Source organism: Homalodisca vitripennis, chromosome 2, assembly GCF_021130785.1.
Source record: "Homalodisca vitripennis isolate AUS2020 chromosome 2, UT_GWSS_2.1, whole genome shotgun sequence".
Classification (NCBI taxonomy): Eukaryota; Metazoa; Arthropoda; class Insecta; order Hemiptera; family Cicadellidae; genus Homalodisca; species Homalodisca vitripennis.
The window spans coordinates 133,984,234-134,006,659 of record NC_060208.1 but is presented as its reverse complement, the minus strand read 5'-3'; the positions used below and the strand labels follow the sequence as shown (position 1 = coordinate 134,006,659).

Sequence of the window (22,426 nt, the reverse complement as noted above, 5' to 3'; positions counted from 1 at the left end):
CTCGAATAAAGCACAAATAATACCATAATACACACTTAAACTGCACAGACCGCTGATGGGATACAAGTTACTTCCATAGCCTTAATTGTTATACTAGCAACACAGATTGTAACAAAAGTGTATGTCATTCTGTGTGATTATGATTTACGGAGGTAAAGATTTTTACATTGGCCTTATATGTAACTATAATGGCAATGAAGAAATAAAATAGAGAATAAACTACTTTTCCCGCAAAATAAATACTTTCATATTAGATCTGATTATTAGCTAGTTTTACTTACAAACTGGAAATTTATTGTAAAAAGTTGGAGACAAATTGTGATTTAGTACCCTCCCTTTACAAATATACAACCTAAGAAAATTCTAATGTATCACCTTACAAGATACCACGAGAAAGGTTTCACTCGTACACTTTAAGTTTTCGAAGAAACTTCATTACTATATGTAAGGGACTGTGTTCTATTGTTGTGGAGATCTAACCATAGAATTAGGATCCACGACACTGTTTTGCCAATTTCTGTTCTACATGACTCTATGCCTATGTTTATGTAAGATGAAATTAATTAAAAAGTTGAAATTTTGTAGGCAACTTAAGCAAAGCTGTAACGCGACACGTGATGTAGCGTCCTCCTATCTCGTATTACATTATTAGAACTTTCAAATACAAATTTTATGGTAAACTTCCTAGAAGTTTCTTCACTTGTTGAAAGATGATAGGTAGCATATAAGGGGTTCTGGTTTTTGTACTAAATTGGTAAATTAATAGTTACAGCTTCATTGTATAGCTGCTCCAATTACAAAATGTATATTAACACAATGCAGGAACGATTTGGGCATCGTCGTTTCTTGACAAGGTAAAATCATATGTGTAAAAAAACTAACTGAGTAATAGAAATCTCATACTAATGAGCATGTTCTAAGTTTCTTCAATTCAGAAAAATTACAATACATTGTTAGCAACCTTTCTCTTAACAAATGTATGACTTTTGAAAGATACTGTCATGCATCATTATGAAAAAAGTTCATAAATGTCCAAAGCTTTTTTGTTTAAAAAGTATTAAATAAATTTGTGACTTGGCAATTGAGACATGTTTAATTCTTTCTAAAAGGCGTCAAAAATTTAACTTAGATTTTAAAATTCAAAGGATATTTTACACAAAAACGAGAAAATTATGGAAAATCTGTTTAATAGTTAATACAGATAAAATAATCACTGATATTTCTCCATATTAAAACCCCAAGTAAATAGATAAAATTTACAAAAATAATTTAAAAAATGTTATTAAATGACAAAATATCGAGTCATCTTATATTGAAATGTCAGTTTGAAAACCCAAATAAAAAGCCCCGAAAATTTATTCTTTACTGTGTTTTCAATTTTAATCTGATATTTTTAGTTTTCATACAATTAAATCCAGTTTCAAGGAATTAATCCTTGAAAAAAATTACCAACGAAATACGTGATCTGAATGAGATAAATTTAAAAATTAAACCAACACTAACATATAGATGTTGGGTCATGTATTAAATTGCCAGAATAAGATACTAGATGAAAAGCTTGAGATAATATAAAGAAAAAAATATTACAGTTTGATTTATGCAGTTTATGCTACGTGAAAATACCAAAAGCTCATCCATAATTAGGTAAACATAAGAGTATATAATGTATTACAGTTGGAAGTTTTTAAGATTTTACCAATAGTTTCTCAATAAAAATGACAAAACTTATTATTCTAAATACAGTTAATCGAAAATATATTTAAATGTTATTAAGTGTTAATGAATCTTTATATATTTTACAATGCAAGCTTAAAAAATTTATTATTAGTTTAATACTAATTTAAAACATTAAAATAAAAAAGGCTATATATTCCAAAGAATTTAAATGACTTCCAATGCAAACCAGGCTGAATAAGATATTTCTCAGAGACGTGTTAAACCGAAGAATAAATTGTGTATTAGTAAATCTATAGTGAAATATTACAAAATATTTTGAATCCAGATTATTATTAACCAAAACAAGATAAAGAACACATACTATATATGAACTATAATCGTCGTTTGTCAACTTCTTTTACTGATGTAATATTCTTTGTAAATAGATTTTGTGATAACTACAAAGGTACAGTTCAAAGATTTAAGTACAATAAAGGGCCCGTTGAATCTATAAGAGGTACAGCTAAAATTAAATATAAAAAGTGATGCGTAATAACAAGATCAATAAATTAAGTGGTCAAGTTGATTATTAGTGGCGTCATTCACTCGCTATGCTCAAAAGACTAGTTAGTACAAATTTCAAACTGTAACTGATCTTTTACAGTTCAGTATAATGATTAATTTATATATACCATAGGTAGTATAAAGATTCCCTTCACGCAGCCATTTAAAAAGGGTTTTTTTATAAACAGTTCTACAAAAAATTAGAGAAAAACACAACGTATATGGTATTTTTGAAATTGGTGAAAGTTTACTTACTTTTTAGTAAGTAAAAACTGGGTCATTCCATACAAGAAAAATGGACCCTACACCTCATACTGTTTGGTATTGAAATATTTTATATTATACTATTTAAAACTATAAATACGAGATTTAAATCATTATATTTTTGACGTAATCTTTGAGGTTGCTGTTTTCTTCTGTTTTCTTCAGTAAACAACATATTCTATGAATAGGCCATAGACAGTTTTTCAGCAATGTGGCGTTTTAGACGTAATACAACATACATTAAATGTCTTTGTATTTGTATTACATATTTTGATAATATTCCCTAGAAAGATTTGGTGAGCAAATAAAAACAAAGGATATCGTGGTTAGATTATTCTTTAACTTAAAAGAATGTTCTTTCTAAAATACATACGATGTACTAAAAAGCGCACTAATTTCAAATAGAAGATACTTCTGCTTTTTTATTACACTTGAGGGGGGAGTGAGAAATGTTAACTTAAAATTGTACCTATTTATTTAGTAAAACAAGGATTATGTTGGTGTTAAATCTCATGACAGTATAAAATATAGTTCCGTGAAATGTGTATAAAACCTACTTGGGGACACAATTACAGACACAACAGATTCAACGTGTTTCATTTGTGCTCCATCCTTGTTAAATTTATGTGTAAATTGTAATTTAATTCAAATTTTGTTGAAACTACCAAATATAAATTTATATTATTCCCTTGATTTATGGCATTCATACTTAGACTCAAACCTTCTTTCTAATATTCGATTAAAGTCCAGTAGACATTGGATGAAACTTGTTATTTTTAAGAGTAGGTGCCTTCGAAAATTATAAAGTATGAACACACTTATTTTATAAACAATCTAAGTGTTTAAGACTGATTGCCTGTTTTGAAATATTGAAATAAGTTGGGTATATATTATGTATAGAGTTATATTTTGATTTAAACTGGTGAACTAAAGTAATTTTAAAAATATATTATAATGAAAGTTAATTTTCTTAAGTTGTATGTAGTTTAAGTCTAAAAACCAATTCACTAAAATTTAAAACAGATTGAGGACAAAGTATTTAAATTATAATTATTTTTTGTGCAGATAATTAAAAGTGATTTCGGTTGGTTTTTATTTGATTAACAACAATGAGAACCATTATTTTAAACAGCATTTAATAATATATATTGAAATAGTAAACTGAACTATGTTTTAGTGTTATAGAGGAAATTCACATACAATTGGCTCCTAATTAGCGGTTGGTGGGTCATTGTTTGAAGGGGGCTATTCATGAGCCGTCGGTGGGTCATAACTTGAAGGTGGGTCATGAGCTGCAGGTGGGTCATAAGCTGTAGGTGGGTCATAAGCTACAGGTGGGTCATGAGCTGCAGGTGGGTCGTTGTTTGTTTGAAGGAGGATCTCCATGGGCTTTCGGCGGGTCATAACTTGAAGGAGGGTCATGAGCTGCAGGTGGGTCATAAGCTGCAGGTGGGTCATAAGCTGAAGGTGGGTCATGAGCTGCAGGTGGGTCGTTGTTGGAAGGAGGCTCTCCATGGGCTGTCGGCGGGTCATAACTTGAAGGAGGGTCATGAGCTGCAGGTGGGTCATAAGCTGAAAGTGGGACATGAACTGCAGGTGGGTCATAGTTTGGGGATACAATTTACACACATAACAGTTTCAACGTGTCTCATTTTTGCTCCACCCTTGTAAATTATAATTCAATTCGAATTTTTTTGAAATTACCAAATAACAATAAATTTATATTATACGCTTGATTTATTGCATTCATACTTAGACTAAAACCTTCTTTCTAATATTCGATTAAAGTCCAGTAGCCATTGGATGAAACTTGTTGTTGTTAGTAGGTGCCTTCAGGTGCCTTCAGCAAATTATAAAGTATTTTTACAAACAATCTAGGTGTTTAAGACTTATTGTCTGTTTTGAAATGTTGGGTAAATAAGTTGGGTAAATATAGAGTTATATTTTGATTTAAACTGGTGGACTAATGTAATTTAATACAAGACTTATACCTAAAATTATTTTTCTTAAGTTGTATGTAGTTTAAGTCTAATAAACAATTCACTCAAAATTAAAACACATTGAGGTTGAACATGGTATTTCAATTATAACTATTTTTTTCGTCCAAAGAATTATAGGTGAGTTAAGTTGGTTTTTATTTGATTAACAACCATGAGAACCATTATTTTCAACAGCATTTAATAATATATATTGAAATAGTAAACTGAACTATATTTTAGTGTTATAGAGGAAATTCACATACAAGTGGCTCCTAATTAGCGGTTGGTGGGTCATTGTTTGAAGGGGGCTATTCATGAGCCGTCGGCGGGTCATAACTTGAAGGTGGGTCATGAGCTGCAGGTGGGTCGTTGTTTGAAGGAGGATCTCCATGGGCTGTCGGCGGGTCATAACTTGAAGGTGGGTCATGAGCTGCAGGTGGGTCATAAGCTGTAGGTGGGTCATAAGCTACAGGTGGGTCATGAGCTGCAGGTGGGTCGTTGTTTGTTTGAAGGAGGATCTCCATGGGCTTTCGGCGGGTCATAACTTGAAGGAGGGTCATGAGCTGCAGGTGGGTCATAAGCTGCAGGTGGGTCATAAGCTGAAGGTGGGTCATGAGCTGCAGGTGGGTCGTTGTTGGAAGGAGGCTCTCCATGGGCTGTCGGCGGGTCATAACTTGAAGGAGGGTCATGAGCTGCAGGTGGGTCATAAGCTGAAAGTGGGTCATGAACTGCAGGTGGGTCATAGTTTGGGGATACAATTACACACATAACAGTTTCAACGTGTCTCATTTTTGCTCCACCCTTGTAAATTATAATTCAATTCGAATTTTTTTGAAATTACCAAATAACAATAAATTTATATTATACGCTTGATTTATTGCATTCATACTTAGACTAAAACCTTCTTTCTAATATTCGATTAAAGTCCAGTAGCCATTGGATGAAACTTGTTGTTGTTATTTTTTAAGAGTAGGTGCCTTCAGCAAATTATAAAGTATGAACACTCTTATTTTACAAACAATCTAGGTGTTTAAGACTTATTGTCTGTTTTGAAATGTTGAAATAAGTTGGGTAAATATCGTATATAGAGTTATATTTTGATTTAAACTGGTGGACTAATGTAATTTAATACAAGACTTATACCTAAAATTATTTTTCTTAAGTTGTATGTAGTTTAAGTCTAATAAACAATTCACTCAAAATTAAAACACATTGAGGTTGAACATGGTATTTCAATTATAACTATTTTTTTCGTCCAAAGAATTATAGGTGAGTTAAGTTGGTTTTTATTTGATTAACAACCATGAGAACCATTATTTTCAACAGCATTTAATAATATATATTGAAATAGTAAACTGAACTATATTTTAGTGTTATAGAGGAAATTCACATACAAGTGGCTCCTAATTAGCGGTTGGTGGGTCATTGTTTGAAGGGGGCTATTCATGAGCCGTCGGCGGGTCATAACTTGAAGGTGGGTCATGAGCTGCAGGTGGGTCATAAGCTGTAGGTGGGTCATAAGCTACAGGTGGGTCATGAGCTGCAGGTGGGTCGTTGTTTGAAGGAGGATCTCCATGGGCTGTCGGCGGGTCATAACTTGAAGGAGGGTCATGAGCTGCAGGTGGGTCGTTGTTTGAAGGAGGATCTCCATGGGCTGTCGGCGGGTCATAACTTGAAGGAGGGTCATGAGCTGCAGGTGGGTCATAAACTGCAGGTGGGTCATAAGCTGAAGGTGGGTCATGAGCTGCAGGTGGGTCATAGTTTGACTTTGTAGGAGGTCCTCCTCCATGACCCTGAAATGTAAATACGCATGTCTGAGTCAAACTACTATGGTACGTGAAATACTCTGTTTAGTAATATAAAGAAACGTAATTTTCTGGGATACTTAATAAATGAACTTACTATTGGAATAAAAAAAATTAATCCTGAATTGTGCGTTTTTTATATCAATATTTATACATAAGATTTTAATGATTGCATACCATGGTGGAGTAGAGACAAGTATAACCACATTATAAAAACTGAAAAACTAAAATATTCACACCAATACCCTATTAGTTCTGAATTTGAATGTTTAATTTGGTGTTTTTGTAGCAATTAGGTAAAATTATCGTTATAAAAAAGAAGAAATATATTATATTCTGTGTTTACGATAGAGTAAGTAAATAACACCCGATTTTTACAGCCACCATTATTCGTAAGGCTAATATCTAAAACATAATTCTGAATTTAATGCATTAACCAATTTGTGATTTTTAAAGAATCAGAAAAGTTTTATTTTCTTTTTCTTATTCTTATTCTTCTTATTTCTTTTTTCCGTGACTCGTATTGGACACAGAATTGCGTAATAGACGATTAATTTTAAAGTTATATAATTTAATTTTATGTAAAAACATATAGGTCATTATTTACACAGAAACATTTACATACATGTCATACTTCAATAATTGTTGCTAGCTATATGCAGATCTATAAAATAATAATTACACATGCACAGCTCAGCATTTCTCGGATTAAATTGCTCTGAATTAAAGCTAATTATTTGGGTATTATTATATGTATGACGTAAAATATGATACAAAATCAAAAATTCTATCTATTTAACCTGACTTGGTGTTTGTAGATACTACAAAAAACCGAGCCGGAGTGAAAATGCACATAGATTGCATTAGTTGTTAGTAGGTAAAGTGTAATTTTATTAGATATGTGTTAATTTTTTAAGATCTATCTGAATAATCATACAATTCTTAACAACTTGAACCTACATGAGGGTATGGAAGGCAAAATATGAATAGAATAATATCTTACCTTACCTGAGACGTTGTACGCTAATTAATTGTGATTCTGATACAAATTTATCAATAAAGAAAACAAACCTTGTATTGAACTGGACTGACTTCTAGTTAACTTTTATACAGTAGCTACCAACATACGAAGCGTAAAATAGTGTATCTGGAAATTGGCACAAAATTATTTGTAATAATCAAGCAAACATTTTACATATAATAAGATAGGAATCTATATAAATAAAGTACTACTAAAATAGAGAATGAGAGACATGTTTTACCGGTTGAGGGTTGCTGTGAACTAACACCACTGCAAAGCAGATACAGATCAGGTTTAGGGCGACCATTTTCTGTAAATAAAAAGATACACGTTATTGTATTGATCTGCCAAAAAACACGTCATAATTTAAAAACAAAAACAAAATTCAATATAATTACACTTTAATACACGTAACAAATTTAAGTATTAAAATCTTTTCTTGCACGTAACAGGTTTGATAAAATCGAATATACGTATAAATATGTTAAAAGTAATGTACACTACATAATATAGTGTTATTAGCTCATAAATGTATGGTAATAGCACTAAAACATTTTCAGTATGAAATTTTTCGTCTCTAATGTAATTATATTAGAAATTTAGAACCACAATTTCAAGTCTTCTAAAGCAAAATTAAATTATAATTAAAATTACAGAATGTTTTTAGTTCCATTTTTCAAAAGTTTATCCTACAATATATTATAACTTGTTTAGTTTACTGTAGGAAAATAAGTGAATTGAGGTAACCACCGCCAGGTAAAACTTAAAATATTTAGAACTAACAAAAATACTATAAATATAGAACCCTCTTTCAATAGGTTTATAATTCCTAAGAAATTACTTATTTTAATAATTGTTATGTTTACTAACATTACAAGACGCCATACTTGCCTGCACTGTGCTACTTTGTAGAATGCTGTTGACTTATATACTGTTTTACCTAATTAATCTCCTATCATAATCTTTACAATCCTTACAACTGTAATGATCATGTGCACCTATTGTCTGTTTGTTTGAAACTAATTAGTGTAACTAATAGTGATAACTGCTCCTCCATAGTTGACTAGAAACAAAGAGTCTTGCTGAGAATGAAAAAGTGTTATAATTGGTTCATTATAGCGTAAGTATGATCAAATTAAGCACTAAAAGTGTCGTTTTATAGACATGTAGTTAATACCATCGAAGAAAGGATTCCAACTTGGTAATGTTCATACACTGTACCTAATAATTGCAGTTTTAACACTGAATAATTTATAACATTGCTTTGAGAATTCAAAAACAATAAATACTTTGCTACATCCCCGATTGTCAAATTTAAAATTTCAATGATTTAAATAGATTTAATACAAATATAAATGTTAAAGGTAACTGAATAAACAATACATTGTTTTATTTAAAGAACGCTATATATAATCTGAGTGGCACTTATCTTAAAATCTGTTATTGAGTGTTTTAATTTGTAAAATATATACGTATGTTATTTTATTTAATGTTTAGCATTAATAAAATAGATCGAAATTAGTAATATAGTCTTAAAAACGTTTAATGCTATCCATATACAGTATCGAGGTTTACTCTGTAAATGTAATATAATATATTTGTTTAAAGGTATTTTTTGAATATTAAAAGTGGAAACATCCATTTGAGTCACACTGGATCGTTAATATGTATTCGGGTCTCTGCTTCACAATACTATGCATATATTCGCAATAAAAAACTTTGTATAAATATTGACATAATAAACGTAAAATTCTGGATTATATAATTATTTTATAAAATTTAAGGGGAGAACATCGCTAAAATATTGAATTTTGTTTTATTTTACTGAAAAATTCTTGAATTCTTCTTGAAAATGGCAATATATAACACTTGGTATTTTAAACCACGGAAGATCTTGATAAAAATAAAAAATATATTGTGTGTTCAAGTGTTTTAGCGCATTTTCTGTAGAGAAATCGTCCCAGAACTCGTACTTCTGTATTCATTCTCATACATATTTTATTTACTGGTGTTATTTTTATACTCTATGCAGTTTTATGAGATACTGTACTGTCACCCAGCTACAGCTGTATTGTAGTCTTGGAAAGTTTTATGTTTATATATTATGTGCAGTAGTTTGTTTACAAAACAGTTTCAAGTGGTTGTGAAGTTTGAGCTTATTAGTTATAATCAGTTTTGTGTTTGAATAAATGCCTAAATGACTAAGTTATACTAAAAAGAAGAACCTTCAGAGGGAATAAATATACTAAACAAACAACATTAGACATTAGAAGTAATGAAACTGCTCAGTCTAGCATTAGCTCAACTCTAGGTTATGGAAACCTAGGCCTAGTTTTGAAAGTGCATCAAAGAAAAAACTTTCCTATTTGAATAAGCCTAGTAAAGAAATTGAAGACATATATCAATCAAATGTTGTAAATGTTATTGTTGATGTAAATACACTAAGTACTCTCAATACCTTATGTAAATGCAAACATTACGACTCTATTGGCAATTAAAAAATTTTCTGAAGACTCAAGTAAAAGAAAAGGTATTGTTTCAAGTCTTATTATGCACAAACTGTGTTAATAAAGTATCAAAAGACACATCAGAAAAGAAAAACAAACTCTACAAACTAAATACTAGGTTTGTTTATGGCCTACGTTGCATAGGAGTACGCCTAGCTGGTTGCGAAAAATTTATGTGCTATATTAAATGTACCTCCTCTAAGCTAGTCTAGAGGCTACAAATGAGATGAGGGTGAAGAAAAGACAATGTAAAAGGAAGCTGGAAGATGCAGAGAACCAAGGGACCAGCCACTATGGTGCTGGAGCATTCTAAATTTATTTGTAGGTCTTTTTACATATGATGAACTACTATGTTTATTTCAATTGCCGTTTTCCGAAAATTGTGTTTGTTGAACTTATGTACCTGTAGCTCAGCTATTGTTTAAGTTAGAAAGATGAAATTTTGTATGCTATCCCAAGGTACTGTTTAGCTTATCTGGTAGTAAAATCATGACTATATCTTACATATTTACTGAAATAAATAATAAAAATCATAAATTAGTGTGGTAAAAAAATTACTTGTTTATTGGTACCTGCAATAAAATTGTTTCTATTGCTCTAAAAATGTTTCAATCTACTACAGGCTCATCTACTAACATACCAGAACATACTGTAAAAATTGTATTGTAATATCTTGACTGGTTATAGAACTGCAGGTACACGAAGTTAGTAAAAGTTCTCATATATTAAACATAGGCGACGTTCTCCCCTTAAGTTATTAGTTATCCAAGATCTTTTTGCTCGATTTTCCTTCTGCATTAAACATATACATATACGTAGTGAATATTTTCCATAATAACAATTGTATTTGCAGCTAAAGCACAGCCGAAATGCATTGATTATAGTTTTAATAAATTAACAATGTTGGTTTATAACCGTTTCTAAAATAATTATTTTATTCTTTACGCTAATTATCAGATAATAAATATTTACATCACTACCCCAATCTTTTTGGATATTTGGATTTGTATATTTAATTTAGTGTTTTTGTAGTAGTTAGGTAAACCTATAGTTATAACATAATACATAAAATTCTGGATTTAATTTAACGTGTTAAAAGTTTTATTTTGTGTAGCTAAATTTGTTTATATCATTTAGAAATTTTTCGAAAATTAATAGTTGTTCCTAATATTTTAGTTAAATTACTATTTCCAATGCAATAAAAGTATGTATTTGTAGTCACTTGTTTCGGACAATTATGTATGAAGTGATATCAGTGTACTTTCAATACTGCAATAAATTACCACAGATCACAAAAACTATTTAAGCATACTTTAACTGGTTAGTTTACATTTCTCTATCAAGGAAAACTAACAAAACCGCAATAACCTATTTTCTGTGGCTTAATAATAATTTTTAGTCATGTAATAATATCTGTCAAAGGCACTATTTAATATACACACTGGCAGGTGTGCAATAATCTGTGCAGGACACAATGTAATGAAGAGTAATAGGAGTATTTCTGATCATCATATTGTTCACTTGTTTTTTACTCGTATAGGACAAAAATTGTGTAATAGACGCTTCAATTTTAAGAAGAAGACATTTATTGAAAAATATACGTAGAACAATTTTATACACGGGAAAAAGCACATACATGTCATCCTTCAATATTTGTTACTAGCTATATCCAAAAAAGAAAATACTAATTACATATTCACAGCTCAACTTTTAAATCACACCTAACTCTGAATTAAAGCTCATTATAGGGTTTTGGTATATACACGTCGTTATACGTATATACTAGAAAAATCAAAAAAGTTTATTTATTTAACATGAACTAATGTATTTTTAGGGTCAAACAATTCTAAGACGTATCGTAAAAGTGTAAATGGATTAAAGTGGTGGTTTAAACTAAGTTTTATTAATATAATGTAAAATGTAAGTTGTTCAATACTATAAAACGGAGAATCGATATAACCAGAGACATTTTATAAAGCATAGTTTTTTTATTATAAGTAATAAATAACAACCACGTAAATGTATAAGATCCAGTTACTTCAATATCCAATGAGTTAATATCTTAAGATTTAGCTGAATAATAATGAAATTATTAAAAACTTAAACTTACATTAGTTCATGAGAGTCAAAATATGAATAGAATAATTTACCTTACTTGAGAAGTCGTACACTTGTAGTGATTCTGATACAAAGTTATCAATAAAGAAGGACGCATTTTGTATTGAACTTGACTAATGACTAGTAAACTTTTGTACAATAGCTACCAAAATACTCAGTTTAAGGAAGCGTATGTGAAAATTGGCACAAATTTATTTGTAATAGGGAATAAAAAATTTGGTATATAATTATAGAAGGGATCTAAGTGAATAAGGTACTACAAAAATAAAGTATGGAAAACATGTTTTACCGGTTGAGGGTTTCTGTGAACTAACACTACTGCAAAGCAGACATAGAGCAGGTTTATGGCATAATAAGTATATTAATATAATGCAGGAACAATTTTGGCATTATCGTTTCTTCACAAGGTAAAACCAAATATAAAAAATAACTAAATGAATTGTACAAATAAGCATGTCTTAAGTTCCTTTAATTTATAAAAATTACAATACATTGTTAGCAACCTTTCTATTGACAAATTTAGAATTCTTTAGAGATACTGTCATGCAACGTTATGAAAAAAGTTTAAAATATTCATTGGTTCTTGGTTTAAGAAGAACTAAATTAATTTATGACTTGGCAATTGAGACATCTTCAGTGCTTTCAAAAAGAAGCAAAAAATTTAGTATAAAAATTATAAGAAAATTTAAAATTTCGAAGGATGTTTTTCGCAAAATCAGTAAATTATATTACATTTTTAGTACCTAATACAGATCAAACAATCACATATTGTTTTCCATATTAAAACTAAAAAAATATATAAAATTGATTTAAAAAAATTTAAAACATGTTCTTAAATGACAAAACATCGAGTCAAATATGTACGATTAATATAAGAATATTGAAGTGTGAATTTGAAAAACGGAATAAAGAATTACGAAAGGTAATAAAAATGAGGTATTTGTAGAATAATTTGTAAACATATTGAAATATATGACAAAGCAAATATGTAATAGGCAACATATTTATAAGAAACAAATTATGGAAACTAATTAAGTCGATTACTAAAATTTTTGTGGTTGGGGACTTTACGTTAATAAGAAATTTAATTGATTTTAAATTAAAGATTGACACAAATTTAGAATAGAAAACCCAATATTAGGACTACATGGCAATAAATATTATGGTAATGGTAATGATAATCAAGGCGTACAACAAATTTACCTGGGAAGTATCTACATTTCCCATTTGCTATAAAATAATAGATAAATAAACATAACTGAACACTTTATAATAAAACCTGTTAAACAAAGACACTATACATTAATTGTTACTGTGTTAAAAAAAACAAGCATTGGTCTTACCAAATCCTAGGCCAATTAATAAACATCTAGGGCTATTAAAAATATTACTGTTCCTCCCAATTTTTTAGCAAAATCGTGTTATAAACAATAAGAAAAAGGCTTTATATTCCAAGGAATGTAAACTAATTTCAATGCAAATCAAGTTGAAAAAAGATATTTTACAGAGAAGTTTTAACAAAACCGAAGAATAAATTGCGTATTAGTAAGTTTAGTCTAAAGGGGAATATTTCAAAAATCCTTCATTGTTTGGTAATTTTTTTTACTGATTTAATATTCTTTATAAATTGATTTTGTTATAACTACAAAGGTACAGTTCAAAGATTTAAGTACAATAAAGGGCCCGTTGAATCTATAAGGGATACAGCTAAAATTAAATATAAAAAGTGATGGATAATAACAAGATCAATAAATTAAGTTGTCAAGTTGATTATTAGTGGCGCCGTTCACTTGCTGTGCTCAAAAGATTAGTTAGTAAAAATTTCAAATTGTAACTATCTTTTGTTAGTACCTATGGTAAAACGTTCTTTTACATGAGATTTGCGTGTAATTTAATTTATTTTTTTAATATTATAATCAAAATAGTGTAGGATTTGAGTTACATTTATTTAATGCAGCGACACATTTTTCATTTACACAAAATGTATAATTGAAACAGATTTCAGAAAAAAAGTTTGAATTCCTCGCGTTTTTCAGTTGTTAATAAAAAATAGTTATTGTAAAACAAGGCCAGTATAAAAGTTATTGAGTTTTAAAGTTTTTCATTGAGTAGCATGTTAGTTTCAAAATTTATCATAAACAGAAAGTTTACTTTTAATAAAAATTAATATTACCAAATAAAAATAATTGAACAAAGCACCATATTACCATTCAAACATTACTTAAATAAGCAAACCAACTACGTTTGAACACAGCCTATTTTACTCTAAATAAAAGTCCGCTGGCTTGCATATTCTTGAGACAACGCTCGTTATTACATATTTTATTTAAGAATAAATCATCAACAAAGATTATATACGTGCAGAGAAAGACATGTTACACTTTTTGTAGGCTGTGCGTGATGCAATTGCGTTATTGAACTCATTTTGTAAATTAAAAGCTATTTCACAAACTGAGTCTTTACGTTTTAATTCATATTACATGATAATTTATTATGTTCTTTTTCAGTTGGAATAAACATAATTATATTAAAATGTATTTAGGTTGTTTCATTATTTTTATATGCTAATAATTTGTTATAAAATTACATTTTATTACACTAGTTGAAAGTAACAAAATATTTTAGTAATCGGTAACAAAAATATCAGTGACTTTCATTTGTAGACTAACCTTATCAGATATTTTTTATATTTCACTAAACAGTTGTTTCCTTCACTGTGTGCAGTAATATCTCATTCAGATTTACTAACTACCAGAATAGTAGTATAAAGATTCCCTTCACGCAGCCATGCAAAAAGGTTTTTGACGTGACAACGTCTTAAATTAGGTTGCGGCTCGGAGTCACTCATGAAAAAGTGTAACGCCCGGTAACGTTACGATGCCCGTCCAGTGGGTCCGCCGCACGGGATCCGCACGGGATAAAGCAGATAACTGTGGGTCCGCCGCAAGGGATAAAGCAGATAACTATGTTTATTCGTGAAAATGTGGAGTGCTTAGATTCGTCATTTACAACAACTACAACAATAAAGGTAAATAATTGTACACTGATATTTCATTATCGTAAACTATGATTGATTGATTAATTGTTAGATTGACACAAAAGTTGAGAAACTGAGTTTATAGGTTATGTCATACTATTGACAAATGTACAACAATAAAGGTAATTAATTGTACACTGATATTTCATTATCGTAAACTATGATTGATTGATTAATTGTTAGATTGACACAAAAGTTGAGAAACTGAGTTTATAGGTTATGTCATACTATTGACAAATGTTGATAGTGTTAAGTAAATTATTAGTTTAAATCACTCTGCAATCAATCGTAATTCAGTCGATTGAGAAGAAACAGCGCGTATTGCTAGTCAAACATTTAAAATAACAAATTATAACCTCTAACCTGTCATAACAGTGCGACCAAACAAACGAACTAAACCGACCAATCACCACGCGCGGAGTTAGAATTTAACTGTGTTTAGCAAGAATTTCAAATTCCAATTTTAGTAAATGTTTTATTCAACTTTACCATTTACAATAACAAATTTTAATTAATTTCAAATTATGTACAATGTTTTAGTAAACAAAATATATTTCTATAGTTAAAATTTGTGCAATTCTTATTTTCATTCAATTCCTTGTTCCTATTGTGCAGTTTAATAATATTCATATCAATAAATATTCTACCGAGAAAAAGACGTTGTCACGTAAAATCTTCGCCCGTAAAACCGACTTTACAGGCAACCATAATTTTTTTTAAACAGTTCTTCAAAAAATAAGAGAAAGACATAACGTATATGGTATTTTTTTAATTGGTGAAAATTTACTTACTTTTTGTAAAAAATTAGTCATTCCGTAAAAAACTTCTTGGACTCTATACCTCATACTGTTTGGTATTAAAATAATTTTATATTATACTATTTACAGCTATAAATACGAGATTTAAATCAATTATATTTTTGACGTCATATTTGAGGTTGCTGTTTTCTTTAGACAATCAAAATATTCTATCAATATGACATGAACAGTTTTTCACAAATGTGACGTTCCAGACGAAATACAACATCTAGGAAATATCTTTCTATTTCTAATACATATTTGGATAATATTCGCACAACAGATGTGGTGAACAAATACAAAAAAATGGATTACGTGGTTGGATTATTCTCTAACTTGACAGAATTTTCTTTCTAAAATACACACAATGTACTGAAAATTGCACTAATTTCAAAAAGAAGATACTTCTGCTTTTTTATTACACTTGAGGGGCAAGTGAGAAAATTCTCCTTAAAACTGTACCTAATTATGTTGTAAAAAAATGATTATATTGGCCTTGAATCTCTTGACAGTATAAAATAAGGTTCCATGAAACGAGTATAAAACCTATTTGGGGATACAATTACACACATAACAGTTTCAACGTGTCTCATTTTTGCTCCACCCCTGTAAATTATAATTCAATTCGAATTTTTTTGAAATTACCAAATAACAATAAATTTATATTATACGCTTGATTTATTGCATTCATACTTAGACTCCAACCTTCTTTCTAATATTCGATTAAAGTCCAGTAGCCATTGGATGAAACTTGTTGTTATTTTTTAAGAGTAGGTGCCTTCAGCAAATTATAAAGTATGAACACTCTTATTTTATAAATAATCTACGTGTTTAAGACTTATTGTCTGTTTTGAAATGTTGGAATAAGTTGGGTATATATCATATATAGAGTTATATTTTGATTTAAACTGGTGGACTAATGTAATTTAATACAAGACTTATACCTAAAATTATTTTTCTTAAGTTGTATGTAGTTTAAGTCTAATAAACAATTCACTCAAAATTAAAACACATTGAGGTTGAACATGGTATTTCAATTATAACTATGTTTTTCGTCCAAAGAATTATAGGTGAGTTAAGTTGGTTTTTATTTGATTAACAACCATGAGAACCATTATTTTGAACAGCATTTAATAATATATATTGAAATAGTAAACTGAACTATGTTTTAGTGTTATAGAGGAAATTCACATACAATTGGCTCCTAATTAGCGGTTGGTGGGTCATTGTTTGAAGGGGGCTATTCATGAGCCGTCGGCGGGTCATAACTTGAAGGTGGGTCATGAGCTGCAGGTGGGTCATAAGCTGTAGGTGGGTCATAAGCTACAGGTGGGTCATGAGCTGCAGGTGGGTCGTTGTTTGAAGGAGGATCTCCATGGGCTGTCGGCGGGTCATAACTTGAAGGAGGGTCATGAGCTGCAGGTGGGTCGTTGTTTGAAGGAGGATCTCCATGGGCTGTCGGCGGGTCATAACTTGAAGGAGGGTCATGAGCTGCAGGTGGGTCATAAACTGCAGGTGGGTCATAAGCTGTAGGTGGGTCATAAGCTACAGGTGGGTCATGAGCTGCAGGTGGGTCGTTGTTTGAAGGAGGATCTCCATGGGCTGTCGGCGGGTCATAACTTGAAGGTGGGTCATGAGCTGCAGGTGGGTCGTTGATTGAAAGAGGGTCTTCATAGACTGTCGGCGGGTCATAACATGAAGGGAGGTCATTAGCTGTAGGTGGGTCATAAGCTGCAGGTGGGTCATAAGCTGAAGGTGGGTCATAAGCTGCAGGTGGGTCATTGTTTGAATTTGTAGGAGGTCCTCCTCCATGACCCTGAAATGCAAATACGCATGTCTGAGTCAAACTATAATGGTACGTGAAATACTATGTTTAGTAATATAAAGAAACGTAATAAATTATGGTTTTCTTTTTAAAAGCCCTAATTCTAAACTATATGTAACTGCCATAATTAACAGGTTGAATCTACAAAAAGAAGTCAAATAAAGCAAATTTTCTCGAAAACTTAATAACTGAACTATTAGAATAAAACATTTTAATCCTGAATTGTTCATTTTTACATCAATATTTATACATACGATTTTAATATTTTCATGGTGGAGCAGAGACAAGTATAACCACATTCAAAGTTATAGATTACAAAATTAAGAAATTTTAGTATAAAATTATAGCAGGGCCTAAATTTATAGACCATAATATTAATAAATTTTTCTAATGTTGGCTTACAAACGTTTTTTTTAATTATCAATTTATTGTTTTCACTAATGATCAGTAACTAAATATTCACAACACTACCCAATTAGTAGTGGATTTTAATGTTTAATTTGGTGTTTTTGTAGCAATTAGGTAAAGTTATCGTTATAAAAAAAGAAATATATTATATTCTGTGTTTATGTTAGAGTAAATAAATAACACCCGATGTTTACAGCCACCAGTATTCGTAAGGCTAATACCTAAAACATAATTCTGAATTTAATTCATTAACCCATTAATTGTGCTTTTAAAAGAATCAAAAAAGTTTTATTTTGTGTTAATCAACTTGTTTCAATCAATAAAAGAGATGTTGAAAATTAATATTTATTGTAAATTGTTTACATAAATTCTAACCTAGACCGATATTTCCTTTTTCATAAAGTATTATTTTGTAGTCACTAGTTTGGAATAATTAATTATATATTGAGATTAATGTGTTTGCAATACTTAAGAAAATACAATCACCCATATCTTAAACACTATCTAAGCCTTTTTAGCGTGTTTTTTACTTTTCCTAATAAACGATTACGAACAAAACCGCAGTAACTTATTTTCTTTGGCATATAAGTAATAATTTTCAATGATTTAATAATCTGTGTCAAATGCATACTTAAGTGCAATTTAATTTATTTGGTGTCCAATAATCTGTGCAGGACATAATTTAATGAAGATTAATAGGAGTATTTCCGATCATCATATTGTTTGATTATTTTTGACTCGTATTAGACACAGCATTACGTAAGAGACGCTTAATTTTAAAGTTATATAATTTAATTTTATGTAAAAATATATATGACATTTTTATACACAGAAACATTTACATACATGTCATACTTCAATAATTGTTGCTAGCTATATGCAGATCTATAAAATAATAATTACACATGCACAGCTCCGTATTACTTGGATTAAATTGGTCTGAATTAAAGCTACTTATAGGGTATTGTTATATGTACGTCGTAAAATATGCTACAAAATCGAAACTTTTATCTAAAAACCTGAATTGGTGTTTGTAGATAATACAAAAACCCGAGACGTAGCGAAAATGCACATGGATTGCATTAGTTGTTTAAAAATTTATTAGGTAAAGTGTAACATCATTAGCCAATGTGTTAATGTTTTAAGGTCTATCTGAATAATCAAAAAATTCTTAACAACTTGAACCTACATTAGGTTTTGGAAGGCAACATGTGAATAGAATAATTTACCTTACCTAAGACATTGTACGCTAATTGTGATTCTGATACAAATTTATCAAAAAATAAAACAAACTTCGCATTGAACTTGACTAACTTCTAGTTAACATTTTTACAGTAGCTACCAACATACATAGTGTAAAATAGTGTATCTGGATATTGGCACAAAATTATTTCTAAAAAGCAAAGAAACATTTTACATATAATAGTATGGGAATCTATATGAATAAAGTGCTAGAAAAATAGAGGATGAGAGACGTGTTTTACCGGTTGAGGGTTGCAGTGAACTAACACCACTGCGAAGCAGACACAGATCAGGTTTAGGGCGAACATTTTCTGTAAATAAAAAGATACACGTTCTTGTATTGATGTCCCAATAAACATGTCATAATTTAAATAAAAAAAAATAATTACGATATAATTACACTTTAATACACGTAATAAATTTAAGTATTAAAATCTTTTCTGGCACATTAACAGGTTTGATAAAATCGAATATACTTATACGTATACTAAAAGTAATGTATACTACATAATATAGTATTATTAGCTCATAAATGTATGTTAATAGCACCAAAACATTTTAAGTATAAAATTTTTCGTCTCTAATGTGATGATATTAGAAATTTTGAACTAAAATGTGAAGTCCTCTCAAGTAAAGTTAAATTATAATTAAAATAACGGAATATGTTGAGTTTCATTATTCAAAATTTCTTGTTCAACTGATTTTAGTCTACTGATAATATCGACCTAGTTAAAAATGTCAACTCCAATACAGAAATTACAATCTTTTTATATTAAATTATATAAATATTGCAATTATAATGATTTTGATTTTTATATTTAAATAATTTGGTAGCAACGAACTTTTGATCCATACAATTACTATGCATTTATTATACAATTTATTACAAATTGTTTAGTTTACTGTAGGAAAAAAATTTACTTGAGGTGAACATCGTCAGGTAAAACTTAAAAAATTTAGAACTAATAAAACTACTATAACGATAGATCCCTCTTTCAATACGTTTGTAATCCCTAATAAATTACTTATTTTAATAATTGTTATGTTTACTAACATTACAAGACGCCATACTTGCCTGCACTGTGCTGCTTTGTAGAATGCTGTTGACTTATATACTGTTTTACCTAATTAATCTCCTATCATAATCTTTACAATCATTACAACTGTAATGATCATGTGCACCTATTGTTGTTTGTTGGAAACTAATTAGTGTAACTAATAGTGATAACTGCTCCTTCATAGTTGACTAGAAACAAAGAGTCTTGCTGAGAATGAAAAAGTGTTATAATTGGTTCATTATAGCGTAAGTATGATCAAATTAAGCACTAAAAGTGTCGTTTTATAGACATGTAGTTAATACCATCGAAGAAAGGATTCCAACTTGGTAATGTTCATACACTGTACCTAATAATTGCAGTTTTAACACTGAATAATTTATAACATTGCTTTGAGAATTCAAAAACAATAAATACTTTACAACATCCCTGAATCTAAAATATAAAAGTTCAAGGATTTAAATGGATTTAATACAAATATAAATTTTAAAGGTACGGTAACTGAATAAATTATATTTTGTTTTGTTTAAAGAACGCTATATATAGTCGGAGTGGCACTTATCTTAAAATCTGTTATTGAGTGTTGTAATTTGTAAAATATATACGAATGTAATTTTATTTAATATTTAGCATTAATAAAATAGATCGAAATTGGTAGTATAGTCTAAAAAAACGTTTAATGCTATCCGTATACTGTATCGAGGTCTTCTCTGTAAATGTAAAATAATAGTTTTGTTTAAAGGTATTTTTTGAATATTGAAAGGGGAAACCATCCATTTGAGTGACACTGGATCATTAATATGTATTCGGGTACCACAGTTAAAACACTGAAACACAGATTGTTTTATTAAATTATAACCTGGATTGTTTAATTTATGAACGAACTCTCCAATGATTAAGATATTTTGTTTTTGTGAGGCCTTTAGTGTAAATTTTTCTTTGTCCTAATTTCATAAATTTTATTCTTTGGATTTCCTAATATATTTTTTAGTTGATTTTGGAATTTGAGAAAATAATAATGGCATGATTTTTAAAACTTTTAGTAATTTCTGTAGTTAAATTGTCAACAACAGAGATCAGTTTTTCATGTTCTCTGCGTTTAGTCTATAAGAGAGTTGTTCTAGAATTATTTTGATCATTTCCTACTTATTATCATGTAAATTATTTGAGTTTTGTAACCATTAAATAATGCAATTACTCTAATTTTGTTTACTTCTTTTTTATAAGTTCCCGTTGATAAAGGGACATGTATAAGCCTGTGGATTGAATATGATATATATATATATATATATATATATATATATATATATATCATATCCAAATTTCCAGTCGTATGCTTTTTAATTAAAAATCTATAAATGGGAGTTGATTGTTATTTTCTTGTTATATTTTACGTTGTAAATTTTATAGAAGGTTCAAATGAGTTTAGCGAATTAACAGCGTCTTGAACATTTTGTCAACAACAGCAAATATATCATCCACGTATGGCATCCAGATTCTTAGAAAACGATCCATTGTTTATTTTCCATCAATTTCAAATTTACTGAGAAATATGTTTGCGATAAAACATGAAAGGGCATTTCCCAATGCAGTAACATAAGCCTGTGCGCAATATTTGTCTCGAAATTGAAACACACTTTGGGACATGCTGAGATTGACTAATTTAACAAATTCAACAACAGTTTAAATTAATTATAAAATAATGTATGTTAGAATTTATTGTTCTAATTTTTTGTTAGATTGTGGTTTTTACACGAAATGTAATTATTAAAAACCTAAATAGTAAAGCACTAGTAGGTATGTTAGGCAGCCTTAATCTACTTCCAAGGTAACCACTTAATTGTATCGATGTGGATGCATCGTGAGGGTTTCTGGGTAGCGTCAGAAGGAGTAAGTTTTAGAATTATAAATATTTAGTTCGTTCTTGTTTTGCAATATTTACCCCTCTTTCGTTCAGAAAGTCTTCTTGTATGACTTATTGGCTACTTATCCAAATGAAGAAAACTAAACAACTTTCGGCAAAGTTAAAAATGTGACTGTACAGTGCTACGTTAGTCATATGTTATTTATTGTGTTGATATATTTGATTGAAAAAACATTTCTTATAATTCCATTAGCTTACATTTATGTACTATGCTTCTTAACCAG

At 29.6% G+C, this 22,426-nt stretch overlaps 1 protein-coding gene across 2 annotated transcripts; it reads right to left on the bottom strand.

The window, feature by feature from the left end:
* Nucleotides 1–5,776: 5,776 nt before the first annotated feature.
* LOC124354755 (early nodulin-75-like) lies at nucleotides 5,777–20,304 on the bottom strand. 2 transcript variants are annotated; one of them, XM_046805440.1, is made up of 4 exons: nucleotides 20,278–20,304; nucleotides 19,466–19,534; nucleotides 17,195–17,564; nucleotides 5,777–6,108 (listed from the first exon to the last, which is right to left on the bottom strand). In XM_046805440.1, exons 1-4 carry the CDS (start codon nucleotides 20,290–20,292, stop codon nucleotides 5,903–5,905), a joined length of 660 nt encoding a protein of 219 aa, XP_046661396.1. In that variant the 5' UTR covers nucleotides 20,293–20,304; the 3' UTR covers nucleotides 5,777–5,902. The 2 variants fall into 2 exon arrangements, with proteins under 2 accessions (XP_046661396.1, XP_046661395.1); XM_046805439.1 differs by having other exon boundaries at nucleotides 5,777–6,171; nucleotides 17,258–17,564.
* Between the last annotated feature and the right edge of the window lie 2,122 nt (nucleotides 20,305–22,426).